The 19,753-nt window shown below is 56.3% G+C and overlaps 5 protein-coding genes and 1 non-coding gene across 6 annotated transcripts; all 6 read left to right on the top strand.

The window, feature by feature from the left end:
• Positions 1–5,192: 5,192 nt before the first annotated feature.
• Positions 5,193–5,447, top strand: B0I36DRAFT_365892 (uncharacterized protein; the record flags this gene model as incomplete). Its single annotated transcript, XM_046159212.1, has 2 exons — positions 5,193–5,269; positions 5,348–5,447. The coding sequence occupies 2 exons, from the start codon at positions 5,193–5,195 to the stop codon at positions 5,445–5,447; spliced, it is 177 nt and encodes a 58-aa protein (XP_046009525.1).
• A 12-nt stretch (positions 5,448–5,459) lies between these two features.
• Positions 5,460–6,428, top strand: B0I36DRAFT_156597 (uncharacterized protein). The gene has a single exon (XM_046148604.1). It carries the CDS (start codon positions 5,726–5,728, stop codon positions 6,257–6,259), a length of 534 nt encoding a protein of 177 aa, XP_046009524.1. The 5' UTR covers positions 5,460–5,725; the 3' UTR covers positions 6,260–6,428.
• A 4,087-nt stretch (positions 6,429–10,515) lies between these two features.
• B0I36DRAFT_330349 (uncharacterized protein) lies at positions 10,516–13,126 on the top strand. The gene is made up of 4 exons (XM_046154827.1): positions 10,516–11,092; positions 11,145–11,260; positions 11,317–11,893; positions 11,951–13,126. The coding sequence occupies exons 1-4, from the start codon at positions 10,640–10,642 to the stop codon at positions 12,740–12,742; spliced, it is 1,938 nt and encodes a 645-aa protein (XP_046009523.1). The 5' UTR covers positions 10,516–10,639; the 3' UTR covers positions 12,743–13,126.
• Positions 13,127–14,095: 969 nt separating this feature from the next.
• Positions 14,096–14,238, top strand: B0I36DRAFT_t140. Its single transcript has one exon. It is a non-coding gene; the product is annotated as a tRNA-Trp (tRNA).
• Positions 14,239–15,249: 1,011 nt separating this feature from the next.
• B0I36DRAFT_156582 (uncharacterized protein) lies at positions 15,250–15,927 on the top strand. The gene is made up of 3 exons (XM_046148603.1): positions 15,250–15,338; positions 15,452–15,759; positions 15,858–15,927. Exons 2-3 carry the CDS (start codon positions 15,539–15,541, stop codon positions 15,871–15,873), a joined length of 237 nt encoding a protein of 78 aa, XP_046009522.1. The 5' UTR covers positions 15,250–15,338; positions 15,452–15,538; the 3' UTR covers positions 15,874–15,927.
• Positions 15,928–15,934: 7 nt separating this feature from the next.
• On the top strand, positions 15,935–17,627 carry B0I36DRAFT_273122 (glycoside hydrolase). Its single transcript, XM_046151320.1, has 2 exons — positions 15,935–16,605; positions 16,702–17,627. The coding sequence occupies exons 1-2, from the start codon at positions 16,156–16,158 to the stop codon at positions 17,536–17,538; spliced, it is 1,287 nt and encodes a 428-aa protein (XP_046009521.1). The 5' UTR covers positions 15,935–16,155; the 3' UTR covers positions 17,539–17,627.
• The last annotated feature ends 2,126 nt before the right edge of the window (positions 17,628–19,753 follow it).

Below are 19,753 nucleotides of genomic sequence, written 5' to 3'. Positions count from 1 at the left end.
TGTAACTTGGACCCAAGGCGTGCGCATTGGTCCAGACGTCTGTGGTAAGCCATCTATAGTGTTTCGATCTACGTGGACCTGCTTACAGCATCTCTGCTGATCATGACGGAGGGGCGATTCTCTGACCCAAGGGATGCTGGTATCAGGCGATGACTGCAAGCCACTGTCAGAAACGACCTGCACTTTGAGAGGCAGCCAAGTGCCGCATCACCAGGCGCTGTATAGTCACTCCGTCGGGAGACTGACGCAGGAGTACCGCGCGGCTATGTGAAATGCTCCAGAGTTCCCACCTGGCAGGGGTCTAGGAAGTCGGACGAAACCCATGGAAGTTGGGGGCTGGATGCGGGAAATTACGCGCTGTGGTGGTTTCTGGGGCGTGCTTGCCTCTGGTCTGGGGTGAAGTAGCAGCAGCGCAGACAATAGGTAAAGCAGCGGCGAAAGATGGTCTCTGCCTCGCCGTAAAAAGCAGTGGCCGGGAGTCAAGTGTTTGGAGATGGAGCCGGCGTGCGTCTCGGAGACGCCGCCTGGGCGAGTGGGGCACCGGCCGAGAATGGATATCGACGGACAGCCTATCCGCCCCGGACGAGCTAGCGTGCCGCCGGAGCATGTAAGCCACCACAACGGACCGCCGGCGATGCCTCTGGGAGCGCGGAACATACACGACGCTGTCGAAGAGCGTCGACCAGACAGACAGCTAGGGTCGCGTGCAGGGCTGGAGCTGCGATATCCGGCCAGATGGCCGCCCGGCTGGCAACTCTGCGCGCGGATGATTCGTGGCACGTCCAGGTGATTGATGGCCCAAGGTGGACTTGGTAGCTGCCGCCATGGACCTAGCTCTCGCAGATGCCGCGAGGATATGGATTTGGCGGGCGTGCATGACGTGGAACACTCGCGATGCATGCGAGACAATATGGATGTCGGTTCAGCGAGGCACGTGAAGCCACGCTGGAGTTGAGGCTGCTTGGCACCCAAGACAATGGTTCCTGGAGACAGGGACCAGGCCTGTGATTGGCTGGCGCCCGAATGGTGCTGTTCCTCGATGGCGGAGCAGACAATGACTGCAGCGGGATGGTCGAGCTCCGATGGAAGCTAATGCAGGTAACACGGGCGGATCCCACACAAGGCTGAATCCGCAAACACTGGGACGCTCCACTGCCATGCGTAACGAGGCAGACTCGACGATTGCTGGGTGCTGCGTCGTGCCGCCGTCCATCGAGACAAGCCCGTTCAATAATAGCAACAAGCCGTCTCTTTTGGCTGGGCTGGGCTTGCGATCCGACCAAAGCGATGCAGACAAAGCCCGACACAGCTGGGTGCGCGCAATGTCCCTCCCAAACGTGGCTGGCGGCGTCGTTGTTCTTGGTCAACACCCTCTCCCGGACATGAATTGACCCTTTGGACGGGCGTGCATCTGGCCTGCCCCCGGCTGTCCAACGGTGGACACACCTGCCGTGCCTCGATTGCTGTGTGCGCGACGGCAAGATCGTGCTTCAGTGTGCCGCATGGGTCAGCCCTGGGACGGTTCCGGCCAGCTGGGTCCCGAGTGTCAGCATTGAGGGTCAGGGACAGGACTATTGCTGCGCATGGGTGTCATGGCCCGGATGCCCACTGTCTTGACGCCGGCTTGGCTCTGCATGTCTGAGATTAAAGTCACTTGGTGAACAAATGCTGTGGAGGGCAGGCAAGCACAACCCTGATCGTGTGAGGCAGGCGGGGTGTTTTGGTGCCTGGCAGCCTGCGCACTGGGGGTCAGCTTCCAAGGCTACAAGGTTTGATCAAAGCGGCGTCCAAGTCTCCGTACTTTGTCTCTGCGACGGATCGAGGCCGTAGGCATGCACGGCTGCACTGGGTCGTTTTACCCACAAGCGTCGAGGTCATTGAATTTGACTCTAGGTTGGCCGCCGGCGGGAGACCTACATCGTCAGAGACCCCGGCCGGCCGCCTGCGGCCCATCAGCCGGCCACCCAGTGGGAGGCAACATGCAGCCCTACGCAAAGTGCCGCGTCTTCGCCCACCAGCAGCAACATGAGATGAAGCACGCTCCCCTCACAACATCACAAAAAGTTTTTTGTCACCTAGCCCCGGCAAATCAAACATCATGTCACAGTCCCGGAACGCCAAGCTCGCCCGTTCACCCAAAGCTTGGGGCCACGCCTAGGTTGGTTTGTGCCCTTGGCTTCAACGTGGCGCCTCCGAAGCTCTCACGTACGGAAGCCAATCAACCTTGCTGCTGATGCGCCAAGGCTTCGGCCGCTTCTCAGGGCACAACACAAACCCACCTCCTGCTTTCAGCCTTCGAAGCAATGCTGGCCCTTGTCCTGCACGATGGCACTTGATGGGACGAACAACCCCGCCGTCTTCGTCCAACGCGCCGCAGCCCTGCAGAGGTGCCAGTCGCACGTCCTGGGATCCCTGCCGACCTGATTGACTCCCACCCCAGGGGCAGGCTTCGTTCGAGGCGGCCTCTCGTCACAACCCTGACTGCCATGATCTCCACGTGTAGATGCAGGTGCGCGCGCCAGCCGAGTTCGCAAGCGGGGACCGTCGGGTCGTCGACATCGTGGCTAGGTGACAATGCTGTCAGTCGTCATGGGCACTCGGCAAGCATAGTATTCCATGCGAGACAGCCTTACAGGATTCTAGACGGGCCGGCTTTCGACAGCTACGGAAACCCCTGTCGTCCCTTGTAAACCCTCCTTCTCTTGGACCATAGTGAACTTCGCAGTAACGAGCCACATGGACTAGGACATGGAATCCGAAACGACTTTCCGGGTGGCAAACAGCCTTGCTCACTGCCGCTTCATCGAACTCTCTGAGGATTTGGTGTCCTTGCACATGCTGCTTTTCAGAGCCCTCCTGAAGCTGCTGGCCACGTCACTTCTCGCAGAGTGCCTCTATTAGTCGGCGGCAACGTCAAAGTAGCTTACTTTACATGTGTCACAACTCAAGGAACGATCTCCAGATACTGCCCAGTCTCGGGCGATCTCAGTATGGTTCGGTCTCTCAACGGTCGCATGTGGGGGCCGGAAACGGCCCCCACTGGTGTCTGCCTCAACGCCGCCGCCCCTTCTGACAGTCAGCTACTGCACATCTCTCTGCTGGTCAGCACGGTGGAGGCCGCCTAGGGGTTTTGCACCGCTTTCTCGTAGCTGACGCTGCGATCATTGCCCGGGCGATTTCGACGACCATTTCGTCGAGGAAGCGATGAGCATGACGTTCAAGCCACAAGAGTTCGGTCGCTCGCCAACCGCCGCGTGCAGATGGTTCAGATGCGACTACCGTGCATGCATGCTTCCACCCTTGGGGCTCGGCGATCCAGCCAGATCAGGACAGGTCATGGCCGTTTATGCATCCGATCGCAATCCAGGATTGGCCGGTTTCCGCGCAGGCAATGGAAGCCCCGCAAGCGCCATTCGCATGATTGTGTCGATCACGGCTACTCTACAATTTTCTCAGCCAGCGAGAGACACGGAATGCTAGATGCTCGTAGGAGCCACCCAGCCGAACAAGCTTGCGGGTTCATCGCAATGACTGCTGGTCGCTATTTCAGGCAACTATACCGGTAGCCTGACATCATGCAACTGGGACCCAGGGATTTCGACGTCGGCCGCTGGGTGGCAGGGGTGGACTGGGCGTGCAATCCTCACTGATGACAGCATACGGTGTGACTCTTTGGCTGCAGACCGGGCCACCGTCAGTCGGGGAGACACGCTGATCACGCGGAAACACCAGGAGGGCGACGCTACGGTCGCTTCAGTGCGCTCGTAGGGTTGGAGGTCTCTCTTGATGGTGTGCACGCTGCTGTACAAGTGCCTGCGCGCCAGAGGTGCCGTCACGAGTCCTGCGCTTGATCTGCCTGGCTAAGACCTGCCGTGGGGGCCGGAGGACATGGAGACAGTCAACGGAGGCTAGGCAGACATGGCCTATGACTCTACTTGGGAGAGGACTACTGCAGCTTGGAATGCAGAGGAACCAGAGGGCTCCGGAGTGTCTTGACCTGGGACTATTTCTGGCCTGTGGCACTCGGCGGCAGGAGATGGTGAGCACAGAGGCTGGCCGGCCGTGCTGCGCCGGCCATGCCATGCCATGCGACGGCGACGGCAGGGACAGGCACGAGGTTCTGGCGCCCGGCACTTGGCAGCTCCGGAAGAAATTGCGCAGTGCATGTCAGTAAGCAGGGGGAACCCGGAGAGGAAAGGGTCGAAGTCAAAAGGCATGGGACGTAATCGCAGGTGGTGAGATGGGTTGAAGGCAAAAGGGTGCCGTGCTGGCGCGCTGATGGGCAGGGCTGGATAGAGTCAGTCAGTCACTGTAGCTGCAGCCAGCGCGGGTTGCTCGCAATTGCTGGCTGGCTGTGGGGGGGACCCGAAGGACCAGCACGAGACAGGCCTGGCAACCGCGCCCCGCTGGCGTGGATGCTGCTGCTATTTTCTGTCATTGAGGGCAGGCGGCGCCCGTGGCAGGCCCCACCTGGGCCGCCTGGGGGGGTGGCTGCTGCGCAGCACTCCTGCGCCATCATGGCATGGCATGGCCATCCCGTTTCCCATCCCATCCCACCACGACTTGCCCTTCGCTCTCCTTCGAACCAGACGACGGCTGCTCGACGGCGCGGTAAGACGGTGTCGTCACCTGTGCCTGTCCCTGCCAGGTCCGGCCCCCCGGGACCCGCTCCCTCCCGCCATGGGTGGGTGATGGCTCCCGTCCCGGGCCCTGCCCTCTGGGTGCTAGCTAAGCGCACCTTCCCAAGCTCCCTGCCTGCCTCTGCCTGCCCGCCTGCCTGGACACCCCAGGCTGCACAGCTATAAGGCTGCAACATCGCCGCCTCGAAACACACACCACACTTCCGGCACATGCTCCTTCGACTCATCGCAGCAGACCACGCATGCACCTTTCCTTGAGTGCCACGTCCTTTTCTTTGAATGCCCTCGTTGCCTCCCTCTTCCCCGCTGCTGCCTTTCTGGCTATAATATAGGCTGCCCTGTTTCGCCACTCGACGTCTCCCTCCTGTTCCACTCTCTGGACACAACTCTCGAGAGCACTTACACGCGGCTTTAGCCCCCCATCGCGGCACCAACCAACCAACACCCGCCCGCACGCACGCACACATAAAACATCTATAAACCAACACATGACCCACTGTCCAACATCGGGTCCTCAGGCTGCTACCAAGACTCACTTCATCAACGCCCACCATGTGCTACCAACTCGTCGAGCTGTTCTCGGCCTGCAAGTGCCTGTACTACCAGCACGCAGTTGACCGCTGTGCCTCGTATGGCCGCCCTGGCCATGGCATCACCGAGCGCACGATATTAGTCGGCTATGCCTGCCAACTACACTCACACGGCAGCCACTCGTCCCACGGCGGCCACAACTCCTACTCGGACTCGGGCTACTACAGCGGCTCCTCCTCACATCACCACAAGAGCTCCCGCCGCCACCACCGGTGAAACATACTGTCTTTGGTAATGGGTCGGCCTGCCTGGGCCTATTCCTCCCTCGCCGAGTTCGATTTCATGGACTGGGTCAACTTCTTGTATTCGTTCCGGGCGCGAGCCCCCCTCTCCCCAACGCGGCGACCCTCACAGCTGTCCTTGCTCTTTGCGGGCCACGACCGCACCAATCTGTCAACGTCGGCTCCTCCGGTCCTTCAGGGCTAGGCTGAGCCAGTGGCTCGACTGGGCTTTCTTTCCTCTCTCTTCCATCACGAGATACAGCTACGAAGCACATGACCCGATACGGCAGCGACTGGTTATCAAAGACACAACGACAAGACCACGAGATACCTGACCACGAGAGAATCATGCTTGGTCGGGCAGCTTGTGTTAGCCACCACGGTCGGTCGAGAAAGGCCGAATTCCTCCAACTTCACTCCACTCATACAATTTCGGCAACGACTTGCCTTCTGCATAGCGACAGCGGTGTTTCAGCTCTCCATTTGCAAGACCAAGCTCTCCAGGCTGCATCATTCTGGCACCTGGACAGTATTGCGCCTTGGCATACTTCTCTTTTTAGGATCGTCGCATTTTTCATGTTCACATCATGGGTCGGGGCCACATCATTGGGTATGGACATATATACCAGGCGTTCAAGGGGGATTCTTCAGTCATTTTCGGGCGCTTGTAACGGGTATCGTATTTCTGTTTCATTGTCATTTTTCTGTTGTTGTTTTCCACTGCATTTTTCTTTATCAGCGGCATTCGTTTCGTCCTCTCAATTCTCTACGAGTCTCTTTTCTCGCTCTCTATTCTGTGCTCTATGAGCATTAGTGCACCATGGCCACCTTTACTTGAGATTCTGAGCACTGCAAGCAGTGGCTCGGCTGGGACGCTAGACAAGGAAAGCTGAGCTCTCGTCTACACGATAATTGTTTTTCAGACGTCTTGTCATCCAGGAGATGGGCAGGCGCTGGCAGACTACACGTCGTCTCGAGCGGGTGGTGGCCCACGCACATACACATGGAAGAAGGGAATATTTGTCAGGTTACAAAGAGAGGACATGTCCCACGACATTGATACCCCACGGCAAAAGATCTAGTCGCCAGAAGTCAAGGCCATGATGAGCTCTGCGAGAATGGTTCATGGTCATTGCAGAGGAGAACTACGATCGGCCTGGCACTGCCGAGCTGGCTACGGCAGATTTTGGTTCGAGCCCAAACATAGCAAACAAATAGAAGCAATCTGAATATGTTTCAACCCCAAAGATAGGATGGCCCTGCCACTGCGAGCGCGACGACTGTTGCCAGACGACGTTTCGCCCGGGAGCTATGACCCCGGTGTCGGGGGAGGTTTTGGTGGTGACGAAAGTGGGAATGTTATTACATGATGGACAGGGGTGCCTGCCTGCCCTGCACGGTCAAAGATGCCTGCACCCATGCAGGCAAAGGTCTGTGTAAGCCCTGAAAGTGGGGGCGGTCAGGGTCAGGGTCAGGGTAGCGCAGCGCGGCGCCCGCACACACGTGCACCACCGTGATGCTGCTGCCGCAGAGCCACCTTACTCTCCCTGTCTCTCTCCACATTATGATGGAAGTCAGCAAAGAGGGCCCTCGATGCGACGTGGATCTAGGGTGTGAAGAGGGTCCCCACCTTGAAACGAATACCGGGCTCGGGCGCAAAGTGTGGAAACGATTCATCAGATGCCCAAGGACTTTTGGAGAAAGGGGGGGGGGGGTGGGGGCTATATTTAGAGAGAAATAGTGTAAAGCGGTACTATGAGTAGTAGTAGTAGCGGTTGCAATTGAACCCCCTGTACTGGTATTGATGATGGTGGTGGTGGTGATGCATTTGATCGTGGAACATTTGGGCGGGCGGGCGGCCGGTGTGTTTGGGGGGTGGGAAAGAGAGAGAGAAAAAAAAAATTTGGGTGTGATGGGTGGGTGGGTTTGCGTAACGTTGTGCTGTTGCTGTTGCTGATACTGTCATCATCATGGGTGCTGCTGGTGCTGCTTCTCTCGTCGCTTTGGTCGTCGGATTTTTGTGTGCCAGGGAGAGGGGAGTGGGGGAAGGGGGGTGGTTTCTCCAAAGTACGTACGCTTGAAGTTTGTCTATTGCCGGCTGGGTAAACTGTTTGACGATGTTGGACAGGCCATACTGTGCCTTTGTCGAGACAGGCCTGCATTGCACACATGGGCAAAGTGTAAATTATCATAAGCGTACCTTAAACGCGGTAGCGGACAGTGGCACGCTTTCTTGGCAGAAGGACAGTAGGACACGCGCCCCCCGTAGGGCAGCAGCTGCACAAGGAGAGACCAGGGGGGGGCATGTGGGGAACAGATCTGTGGGACGAGAAAATGGCTGTTTGGGGAAGTTGATAATTAAATGTTGCCTGCAAATGCAATGGTTTACAGTACACATGCTTGCGTAAATGCAGGGCCCGTCCGTGGTGGTTGGTCAGTTGGTAGAGTACGTAGGTTGGGGGCTCCGGGCTGCGGCCGGGCGGGGGGTCCCGGGCGAGGCGGGAATGGTAGCCGGACGGCTGGGAAAGCCCTCGGGACATTGATGGGCGACGGGGCCGGGATTGATGGATGAGAAGGGTAGGTGGTTTGGTTTTTCCGCCTTCGTTTTTGCCAGGGTGGTGGTGGGTTACTATGTAGCATCGCGCAAGATACATGATTTTATCACGAGTGACTGACTGGGGTGGCTTGCTCTCTTCCCTTATTTTTTTTCCCCTCCTTGTCCTTTTTTCTTTCTATTGACCCGGCTATAAGTTCATTGGGGCCACGGACTATTGTGGCTGACATGACGGGCGTGATCCCGGGCGACAATGTTTTGGGGGAACATCTATAAACACACCAGGCTGGGCCTTGGGTGTTTCGAAACAAGGAAACACACGGTTGGAATCTGCCTTGCCGCATTTGCCAGGGATCAAGATCGCATTGTCCGTGCTCCTCCTCCTCCTCCAAGCCCCAATCTATGGAATCAATCAAGAAGAGTGTAGCATTCCCAGCCCCAGAACACTAGCTGCGCAGGCTGCTAGCGGCCGTTGCTCAGTGTCAGCTCAGGTCATTGCCGCGCAAAAGACGGCCCTTAGCAACGTTTCTATAATTAGGACCCACGCGCGGCAGCCGCCGCGTACATATTTGAAAGGAGACCGGGGTGTGGGTGTGGGCGTGGGTGTGTGGGCCAGGGCGCCGGGAAGATGGGTGATGGGTGGGGCTCCATCCTCTTTTGTGGGGGCCAGATTTGATTGCGAAGGGGTGTCAAATGGCCTGTTTTTTGCTCTTGTTTCTTGTTTCCCCCCCCGGGTGTTGTCTCTGCGAGCTCGATGAGGCTGATCAACAGTGGTACTGCTGGAGACCAAGCTCTTTTCCTTTTCAATGGGGAAATTGTCGGAGGATCTTTGGAGATTGCTTGACAGCAAGGGAAACATGAGCATGTCCCGGCCTCTCGGTGCATCGGGCCGCCAGCATATCACCCACCGGACTAGGATCGCCTGAGTGGGTAGTGGTGCCGGCTACTCGAAGTCATTGCGGCGTGCGAGACGAGCATAGATGGATGGTCCTCCTGCCGGAGCAAGGCATCCAGATACGAACGCAAATAACCATTGTTCTGGGATGATTAGAAAACACACCTAAGCGCCGTGGCGCGCGCGCGCGGGCGCGGGAACAGCCGTTCTGCATGAGCGCCCCCAGTGGCGAGCAGGTTCCACGCAGCTGGATCGATCGTCGGCGGTCGCTCGGCAGGCACTCGTTGCAATTGGCCCATGGATATCTTTATGGGTGGCTGTGACAGCTGCATTACATTACTCATCTACATAGCTCCTGGCGGTCCTGCGGGGGCTTGGGAAGGTCTGTCAAGGAGGGCGGCCCGTCAGCAGGGCCGGGCAAAGTCGACCGGCGCCGCGGCGATCCGGGCGAGACCTGGAATGAATGGGGGCCGTGGAGGGATGATGGATGCATGGATGGATGCATGGCGACGATGCGCAGGAACGGTGCAGCGCAGTGCAGTGCAGTGCCTGCCGAGCAGAATAGACGAGGCGGAGGTGGAGGCTGGAGAATCGTCAGCAGGGCGCATGCATGCCTCCACGTTGTGGGATGTAAGGCACCTGTGCCGTGCCATTGGCTGTCGACGTTGTGCTGGCCGCAAAGTCCTACAGTACGAGGTGTGCGGTAGACCCCGACGTCTTGATCCGTGTGGTCGGCTGGAGCCTGTCATCCTGACAAAGAGGTGCGTGTGGGGGCAGATCGCCTGGTCTCAAAATAGCAACCGGCGACTTGGCTTGGCTGCACGGTCATGATAAGTCAGCGGTCCTTTCGCACCAGCCTCTACCCAAGCCGAGGACGCTGCACGCTATCTATGGATCCTGTCGTGCCTCTCGCATTTCGTGCCTCGAGAATGATTTGCTGCAGTTCCTTAGAGTCCTAGGCTATTTTCTTCACACCAATCGTTGTCGCCCGAACCTACCGCGCAAGAATGCGGCATGTGGCCATCGACAGGCACCTCAAGAGCCAGCCAGGACTCTGGCCAAGCAGCCCGGAAGATTTGCCGACGGAGAGGCAGCCGTGCAAGCCTAAATTGTTTCTATCTTGGCCTGGTGTCGATATCAGCGCCTGAGCGTAGGCGAGTGGTGGATCCATCTGTCATCAGGAATGTGAGCGACTAATGATCCAATGGGGGATTTGACCAAAGGCCCTTGGATTCGGTCCGTTGGTACGGAACTCCGGTGGCTTTCCGTTCTTTCTTGCTGTTGAAAGTATAGCCAGAGGGCAATTTGGGTTTGCGGATTTTGGCGTGGGCAACCTTGATGCGGACGGCCTCGCGGACATGCCATTCCTGCAGTCGAAATGTCAAACACAAGCTTCTCCCCGATTAATGAGGATAAGCCAACTTTTGAACCAACTCGACTGCGTCAACAATGTGACTTGGGAACATAGCCGTAGATACTACAATTGGACTTGGGTATGAAAACAACCATTAGACATTGGAGCACGAATGCTTATGTCATCACGCACTTGTACTTGGCCAACCTGTGCCCCACCACTTAACGCGTGATGCGACGCGTCTCCCCAAGAAGGGCGGTTTGCACTCCAGAGCCGACAACACTCGACCACAAACCGACGACAAGAACCATTTTGGAAGTCAGCTGAGATCGAGGCGGGTTGAAGGCAGTCGGCACTTCGGTCTTTCATTCTCCTCTGTAAGAAATGGAGCGCGGCAAGGAGCTCTACGCACAAAAGCACTACCCGGAGGCAGCGAAGCATTTTATCAGGGCCATCGACTCGTGTCCATGTGGCGTCGCCTACCGAGAGACATCATGTCTCTGCAAGTCCATTCTCGGTGCAATCGAGAAGAAAGCCCTCAAGGACGAGCTCAAGAGGCCCTGCATCTGCTCCGCCAAGTCAGGGCGGCGCTGTGAACGCAAACCTCACATTGATGCCTTTGACTCGCTTGCAGCGGCACGGGAAAAGCAGGGCTTGCTGGACGAGAGCATCTCTTGCACGGAGCAGTTGATCAATCTGTCACCTCGTGATCCAAAGGGCTATCTTCGTCTTGGCAAGGCCCTGCGTCTCCAGGGTAAGCCTACGGTTGCCTATGAGGCGTATGTGGCTGGGTCGCAACTCGTGGCTGCCAAGCATCCAGATCATCCTCTTCTGCCTGTAGGTGCTTGATGTGGGCCACCATATAGTTCTTTGCGCTGACGACGTGCAGATGTTGAATGCTCAAGCTGCCAAGGTCAAGGGGATGACTAGGACAGATCCCCTCGCGAAACTTCCCTATGAACTTATAAGGATGATCCTGCAAGATGTCGGCTTCCGCACGTTATGGTACGTCTTCTGCGCGCCGACATATACTCTCCAGAAATTACTAACAGGCTAAACAGTCTCTGTCTGCGAGTATCAAAGACGTGGAAGGCGGTGCTGACTTCCGCGATGGCACAAGATCTATGGCGAACGCAACAGTATTTCTACACAAATCACAAGCCGCGAGGTTTTGCTGGACCCCGGACAGCCCTCAGGTACGCCTCATTTGGAGGCGGCCAGCTCACAGACCTGACGATCGATAACTGCAAGCAGTTTGGACTGAAATTTGCACACCTGACCTTGATAATGTCTCGATGCGGGAAACATCTGCGACATTTGAAGCTCCGTGGGCCAATGGTTGGTGACATGCCACAGGGCAGCGTTTCCAGTTTCAAGCTGCCAGCACTCGAGTCGCTATATCTCGGGCTTGGCCTCAAGCTGCCGCACAAGTGGCTCCTCCAGCTCCTTCGAGACACATCGAGAACTCTGCGGGAGCTCTCAGTATTTGATGTTCTGCCGGACCCTGCTGATCGCCCTCGTTTGTTCCCTCTGACAGGTCCGCCAGTCTTCCGGATCAAGGAGGACCAATCTTGGCCAGAACTGCCGCGATTGAAATCCTTGGCGCTGTCCTCCACTGGCCAGCTTCAAATCTATCTTGTAAGCTGCACGCGCCAGTGAAACTCTGATCGAGGCTAACGGTGAAGTACAACATAGGCTTACATGCGTGATATCACGCCCAATTTGGAAAATCTGTGGTTGGATGATGTCGATGTCGTCTTGGAAGCAGACGATGGCATTGTCGACTGGCCTAAACTGAAGTCCGTCTTCATCGGCGGCTGTGTGAAGAGAGATGAGCGACTGGGGAACGGGCACGCGATCAAGCTCTGTACGGGCATGGAAGAACTCCATCTGGAAGAGGCTGGTCTGAGCCTCGTGCCGTATCTGGACCAGCCGTCCTGGCCAGAGTTATCGGTCCTGCGTAAATTCTCAATCCGCTCTTTCTCGGAGGCTATTCTTGAGTCCCAGTTGGAGCTCCTGCTTCGGCCGGGACTCGAGTCGGGCACGATCGATCAGATAAGCATACACCCATTCCCGCTTGGACGCTATCTAGGAGTCGACGTGACGTCCTCCATAGAATGGTTCAGGTCGGAGAGCGTGACACACCTCGCGCTCTCGGGATTCGTAGCCGAGGGCTACCGCTCGAGCGGGACAGTCGACGACGCGCTCGTCACCATCACCTCCAGGTTCCCGAACCTCAAGACCCTCGACATTGACAAGGAGCAGATCCAGGACGCGACCCTGGGCAAGATCTTTGCGCGGGGCGTCAAGACGATATACTACGCCGGGGACCTTCGGGAGGACCTGCGCGTGTGGGCCGCCAGGACGCATAATGCTAGGCTCGTGTACGGGCCGTACCGGGGGAGCCCGGCGGAGCTGCCAGATCGGCCAGTTGTGAGCAGGCGGCTTGCGCAGAGCGCAAAACGGGTTCGCGAGCGCGCTGTGTGACAAGAGATGGCATTGGCATTGCACGTGGGAAGGGGTTCGAAATGCACTTTTGTTCTCATGGGCCAGTCTTGCCACAGTTCGCTGAGGTGTCCGTTGTTGAGATATAGATATCGTCTGGCGGGCTGTCGTATTGCCATCCCGTAGAGAATAGCAGGGCCGTGCCGCGCGGTTGTCAATTTGAACCAGAGACACATGGTGGCTTACATGTCGCGGTTGCCTCCCTCGGTGAAATAGGGAAATGAAAAGATCGAAATGGGATCGATGCCATTGTGTGGAGACATCTCGGATTTGGTGTCCAGGTTAAAACAACGAGCTTACACGGCTTGGGGATGCAGCACTTGGTGGGATCGATTTTATAAGATATCCTCAGCATTTACACTGATGAAATGGTACTTTCTCCCTTTTCCCCTTAGCTCTTGGTGCCGAGCTGTGTGTGAGACGACCGCAGTGGTATTGCTGCAAGCATACTTATTCTGGAATTAAGGCGGGAAACCCATAAATGGCCTACAAGGTCACCTGATGCTCGTCAAGAAGGTCTTTGAGAGTTTTTCCTCGTTGGTTGCTTGAGGCATAGCGACACTGATTGAGGGCCGCCACCGACGCGTGGGTGGTTACCTTCGCGCGTCACGTTTCTTGGTCAGATTTTGCTTCCCTGCTAGGAGCCAATCCTACCAAATAACGACACGGACCATGGTCACGACATTCCGAGATAACTACGGCTCGCGCTCCAGCTGACAGGACAATTTATCACAACGTTGGCCTAGACGGCTTGGTGAGCCCTAGCACATGATTTTCTGCTTATTGCCCGCGCGATTCCATCTTCTGGTGTATGATGGCGTGGTGGTCGAGTCGCTTCTCAAGCTTCATCGTCTGTACTGATCGTTGCCAACCACCCGGTTCATGTGCGGATTCCCGACCTGGAGCTCTCACGACACTTCCAGTACGATTCGGTCTGCGAATACCAGGTTATGGATACACACTTTCAGATACTGGTGTCCGTACGCACTGACATAATCTCATCCTGGGCTCCCGCACAACCGTCCGGGCAAGCACACTTGCAGGGAAGTCGCAACCCGCGGGACGTTCCGAACCATACAACAGACAATAGACATTGTCCTCGATTGTCTCGCGCCCCACAGCAGGACCCTGACCCACACAAACAAGGGGGAGGTCCCACAAAATCCACCACAACTCCCATTCGGGACACAAATCCTTCACGATGGATGCAAAGGTGCCCACCACCACGACGAGCCTGCCCTCCAAAAAAACCCACTTTGCGTTATTTTTCCCGGCCCTTCTCTGTGGATATATTCGCAAAGAAGACATTGTATTCTCCATCGAATTACGTAATACGGCCTTGTGGCGCAACGGTAGCGCGTCTGACTCCAGTTTAACTTGGAATCAAGTCGTCGAACAACGACGGCCACGATGGCTTCAGTCCCCAACGTGGGAACGAGCTGATCAGAAGGTTATCCGTTCAAATCGGGTCAGGGTCATAGCGTGGGTGTTCTTTTTGCCGTGTTGCGTGATGTCTCGGGCTTCTGGGTGTTCCTTTTGGCTGGGTTTTGGGACCAGTGTGTTGTCCGGGTTGAGGAGTGACAGTCGGTGTTCTCGATTTCTATGGTATTGCCTGTGGGTTTCTTTTTTGAGCATGGCTCTGCTCATCGAGAAGGCGAGCAGGCGGCACGCGGCCGTAATGTGTTTTTTTGCGGCTTGACTTCGTCGGGTTGAGGTAATATGGCGTTATCTAACATCGGAAGCCAAGGTTGGCACTACTCTACTTGTCCATGACTCTATGCTCTCAAGAACAAGCCCAGTTCCCAGTCATCAAGTGGCAAGACTCGAAGACACGGGAAGAATTGCAGGCCCAGGCAAGCAGCTGGCACACATGCGCATATCCGCCGAGTCCGGACTACTAGCCAGCCTTTAGAGACGAGCAACGCAGACAGCACAGGCCTCGCAGCAAGTGAGCCTATCTGTATAGTCCTACAGAGACATTCTGGCAGGGTGTACCAAGTAAGCAGGATTGACAGAAAAAAGACGTGCTGAGGTGGCTTTTGCAGTGCAGAGCGGCCTCATGGTTCGCCAATCCATGTGCCAATTTTTTTTTCTCTCTCTGCAATGTGGGCTCTCCTGTCATCAATCTGAAACACAGTGCAACGTTCTTGCAGGGGTCCCGGAGGCATATTGCCCGTGATGGGAGTTGAGCGGGGGTTGGGTTGTTTTGTGGTATTGGTTGCATTCTGAACAGAGATGAACAACAAAATCTGAGAGCACAGGTGCTATTTTCGTTCTGATTTGTCGCCAGCAAAACTCCCCTCACGCCTCTGATTCTTGGTATGTTTGTCAAAGCTATTTGCAACGTGCTCTTTTAGGAGTTGTCGTGCAACCAGTGGAGTGCCCATCTGACAGATAGGCAACGTGTCCAACCAGGATCAGTTGTGCAGGAGGGACAGCTTACCTGCATGCAAGGATCACCAATTGGAAATCGCACACACACAAGCACACACACATCTCTCAGACTGGGGAGCCTCAATCATTGACAGTGCTGCATCACTTTGCGAATCAGAGAAACGAATTGCGAGCTGCGCGGACGGTAAGCTAAAAATTTCCAGAAGAGTAATTGTAGACCATGGGTCGTCTTGGTAAACAACTACTTCCAATGCCAGGATACAAGATACTAACAAACCCGAAAAAAAATGTCGAAAGATAATCCCGCTGCATGTAAGAAGAACCCTCCCCTCCTTCCTGTCCAGGTAGGACCGAAATGCACGAATAGCAAACGTCGCAGGCGACATGCGCTTCCTCCTTACCTATTCCCCCCTTTGTATCCATCGTTCTAGACCTGTAGCGGCAGAGGCGCATCGCATCGTGCATGCAGGACGACACAATGATACCTTATCGTTGCCACCATACACACAGACACACACACACAGACACACACAGGCAGAAATCTGCGGAACTTATCGCCCGCATCTTACCTCGGGTCCTTTACTCGGCCATGCATTTTGCGCGTTGTAAGCCAAATAAGCCCGGGCAACGTTGCCTGCAAGAAACACCCCACCCCCTGCTTGCATGGATGAGTGGGAGGATGGATGAATGACTGGCTACATAGATACCAACACATATAAGATACTCCATCCGGAGCAGTTTTTGTCAGATCACATCATGGCCCAGTCACGTCCATACAAGATTGATGCCTGGCCCTCAATACTTCAGGTGTTGTTTTGTCCACCGCGTCTGATCAGTGCCTAGTCGGTCGTGCTGTCCTTGTCTTGTTGATCTTTCTCATGCTTGGCAAGGTTTGACCAAATGTGATGAGCACCAGGCGGCGACTGTAGACCACCTATATTCTGGGCAACAAGAAGAAACATTTGAAGCGTAAAGAGTCAGCAACCACAACGTCTTCGACAATGCCGTCGACAAAGGCAGGCGCTGTACGCATCCTCGTGTCTTGTCTTCTCGCCCACATCACCATCATCACCCCCCTCGCGGCTGCCATAGACATCAACGTCGACGACAAGACCTCCGTCAAGGCTGCAGCCTCCAAGATCGCTAAGGGTCTCTTCACAACGTACCACAATGTGGCATCGACAGCGGGCGACTTCAATCAGCCCGAGCCATGGTTCTGGTGGCTCTCGGGCTCCGGCTGGACTGGACTGCTCGACTACATGATCTACACCGGGGACAGGGCGTACAAGGCCGACCTCTTCGCCGCCTACAAGGAGAACATTGGGCCCGGCAACGACTTTGCGCCTCTGGAGCAGAAGAACTGGGAGGCCAATGACGACCAGATGTACTGGCTTTACGGGGCACTGACGGCCATGGAGTACGGGTTTGACGCGCTGCCGTGCGAAAAGCCCGTCACCACCACCACCACCACCACCACCTCTTCTGGCATCAGGAGCGACGATAGCGCTGCTGGTGATGCTGGTGATGCTGGGGGAAACGGCCCAGAGTGCACCAACTCGTGGCTCGCCATCAGCATCAACGCCGTCAACGCCTTCGCCCGGCGCTGGCGCGCAGACGAGTCGACCTGCGGCGGCGGGCTCAAGTGGCAGTACCGCCCTTCGGAGCCCGGGTACACGTACAAGAACGCCGTCACGAACGGCGGGTTCTTCCAGTCCACGGCGCGGCTGGCACGGTTCACGGGCAACGAGACGTACGCGGTCTGGGCGGACATCATCTACGACTGGTCGGAGCGCGTGCGCCTCGTGACGCCCGACTACCACGTGGTGGACGGGACGTCGGACCACGAGGGGCAGAACTGCTCGAGCGTCAACCGAGACGAGTGGTCATACAACATTGCGACGTACATGCACGGCGCGGCCAACATGTACGCGTACTATGCGCTGCGGAGGCCGGGCGACAAGCAGGCGCTGGCCAAGTGGAAGGCCCGGACGGAGGGGTTTGTCGCGACGGCGGGCAAGACCTTCTTCTCGCAGGGCGGCGCCGTCATGTATGAGCAAAAGTGCGAGCGGGCGAACATGGCGTGCTCGACGGACCAGACGAGCTTCAAGTCGAGCCTGGGCCGGTGGATGGGCAAGACGGCCGTCCTGGTGCCGAGTGTCAGGGCGACGGCGTCGAGGTTGCTCAAGAGCAGTGCAAGAGCCGCGGCAGGAAGCTGCCAGGACTCTAGTGGCAAGGTTGTGTGCGGACAGCGCTGGACGACGGGCATGTTTGACGGCCAGGCTGATTTCGGTACATATCTCAGTGCTCTCGAGGTAGTTCAGAGTGTTTTGACTGTCGACGCTCCGCCATTGCTGGTGCAAGCGAAGCCCCGACAGGGTGCTTGATGACAGACCGGCAAGTAGGTTAGCCAGCACCGCCGTCGCTGCGAAAGGGAAACCTGCTCAATTTCGATGAACCGGCATGTCGATAAATTACCATTTGTATGACGATAGATTTTGGCCTTTCATTTGGTCCAAGACCTAGAAGATTTTAGGTCAAGACCTAACAAGGCACTGTCCCAGACGCAAGACGTTCAAGAGTGAAGATCGCCTATTCGCTCCATGAAACACATAATAGCGTCGTGTTCTCCCTGCCACTATCAGTAGTGTTGTACAGGCGACGAATCATGCTGGCAATGTTCATCATTACATTTCCGATCTCAATCTGAAAAGACAATACCAAAACCAAATGTACAGTCGTCCCATTGGAGTCAGGTCATTCCCAAGGATAGCTCCTTTTCGACTAAAATGACATCGCTTCTGTCGTCACTGGATCGTGGTGAGGGTTGCGGGTATTCTGGGTTCCATAGCATAGGACTTCCTCTCGAGATCGTCATTAGACCATGACTGGTAACCAGAACAGTCATCGACATCTGCATGCATGCTTCATGATCGTGCTTTGAAGTATGAAGATTAATACTTGTTCCTGGGCATCCTAATACACCAAGTTCGGCTCCAGGCATCAGGCTGGCATGGGAAAAGGCTTCATGGTCATGGAACTGACAGCTGGTGAGACGGATGAGTTGAATGACGCCGATCGATCGACTGGGAAGGCCGCAGGCGGTGCAGTTCCCGCCTGTACAGAGACTGCTTGTGCCCTAGCTGGACAGTATTGTGCAATAGTTGTGCCGTGACGATGCTGACCAGGGTTGCACCAAGCCAACTATCCATCTCGGTGCAGTACAAATCGCATGATTGTACTATGCAGCCGCAAAGTACAGGTCTTCACGATCGATGCCGAAAGCTTGTTCCTCGCCTGTAGTCTTATGAACAATCGGCCCGGCAAGGAATGTTCGGGAGGGGATCTGCATTGCACGCCGCATCTCTTCTAAGGTCCCGTGTATGACAGGCGGCTTCGAATACCATTGATTGAAATGTTGTCGATCCCGCGAAATGCCTTTTTGAGCACTGGTACGACATGCCCTCGTATCGCCCCAACGGTTAGTATGAGGCATGGGGCTGTTAAATGACGCAGATCTGGGGCATTTCAATGCGACAGCCATGCCCTCGCAACGCAGGACGGCGCCCTTGCAGGAGCGGGACGGACGAGAGGACGCTAAGGATGCAATCTCGCATGCTGAACTCCGTGGGGGTGGTGCAAAGTTCCCAATGGCCATGGCCGGGCTGCGACCAGCAAATCGGTGCGCCACGTCCGGATGGTGCTTTTGGCGGCACCCAAGGTTGTAGCCGCAGCGGAGCCGACAGCATCTCTGCCCCTTTCTGCGGGCCAGGCACGAACGACTCCTCGAGCCTCGAGCCTCGAGCGGACCTGGACCCTGCGGCGTCCATTGCCAAGGCATCGTGGACTCGTTCCTCCACAGCCAGGGTGAGCCTCACAATCCAGGAACCCCGGCCCCAACGCGATCAGGCGCAAACAGAGAAATGAGAGATCAGGAGCAAAATACGCCGCAGCCAACAGATTAGAGGGCGATAAGCTCCAACGGGGTCAATGAGAGCCATAGCTGTGTTGAGGCATCGAGCAACAGGGCCGCATTCTCAGTATTGCATAAACCTGCGCCGGATCACGTGCGGCCTGACGCTCCATTGCTGTTAGGAATACGTACTATGTATTAATGTGCTGACGGGGATCTTATGCAGGTCGCGGCTCCTGCATATATTCGCGCCGCCGCCGTCCTCGGCGATGACCTGATTGTGAGTTTCTAGGTCAAAATTGCGGCCGCGACAATGACGGGACTGATGTTTCAAGCTGGAAACTGGGAAAGGCGGCACCGTGGCAGATTGGGTCATTGAGACCGAGTACAGGTTTGTTGTTATTGTTGTTTGATTGATGCCTGGAGAGATATTGCATTACGCTACAGTGCCGTCTTGGCTGCACCCTTGCACAGAGCATCTCATCCTCGACGATTGCCGCCAGATCTAGACACGAGACGACCTCCCCTGTGCTGGGAGGTTTGTAGCTGGTGCGGGCGAACTATTGGCCAGTCTGGCCTCCACGGCCGATTCCGACTCGGGCGAGAGTGTGCAAATGGCAGTGGCACAGAAGGAAAAGGCGTTGGCAAACCGTCGGTGAACCCGTAGGCGAGCCAAGTTAGGGGCTGCC

This window comes from Microdochium trichocladiopsis (assembly GCF_020744255.1).
Source record: "Microdochium trichocladiopsis strain MPI-CAGE-CH-0230 chromosome Unknown B0I36scaffold_8, whole genome shotgun sequence".
NCBI classification, from domain to species: Eukaryota; Fungi; Ascomycota; class Sordariomycetes; order Xylariales; family Microdochiaceae; genus Microdochium; species Microdochium trichocladiopsis.
This window is presented reverse-complemented; position numbering and strand designations above follow the sequence as displayed.

What these genes read in the sequence shown, in the direction of transcription:
- B0I36DRAFT_156582 (XM_046148603.1), top strand. Translation starts at nt 15,539, where the DNA reads ATGCGCTTCCTCCTTACCTATTCCCCCCTTTGTATCCATCGTTCTAGA.
- B0I36DRAFT_156597 (XM_046148604.1), top strand. Translation starts at nt 5,726, where the DNA reads ATGACCCGATACGGCAGCGACTGGTTATCAAAGACACAACGACAAGAC.
- B0I36DRAFT_273122 (XM_046151320.1), top strand. Translation starts at nt 16,156, where the DNA reads ATGCCGTCGACAAAGGCAGGCGCTGTACGCATCCTCGTGTCTTGTCTT. An exon ending in CGCTGCCGTGCGAAAAGCCC is followed by an intron (nt 16,606 to 16,701) that starts GTCACCACCACC and finishes AACGGCCCAGAG; the next exon opens with TGCACCAACTCGTGGCTCGC.
- B0I36DRAFT_330349 (XM_046154827.1), top strand. Translation starts at nt 10,640, where the DNA reads ATGGAGCGCGGCAAGGAGCTCTACGCACAAAAGCACTACCCGGAGGCA. An exon ending in GTCGGCTTCCGCACGTTATG is followed by an intron (nt 11,261 to 11,316) that starts GTACGTCTTCTG and finishes CAGGCTAAACAG; the next exon opens with TCTCTGTCTGCGAGTATCAA. An exon ending in GCCAGCTTCAAATCTATCTT is followed by an intron (nt 11,894 to 11,950) that starts GTAAGCTGCACG and finishes AGTACAACATAG; the next exon opens with GCTTACATGCGTGATATCAC.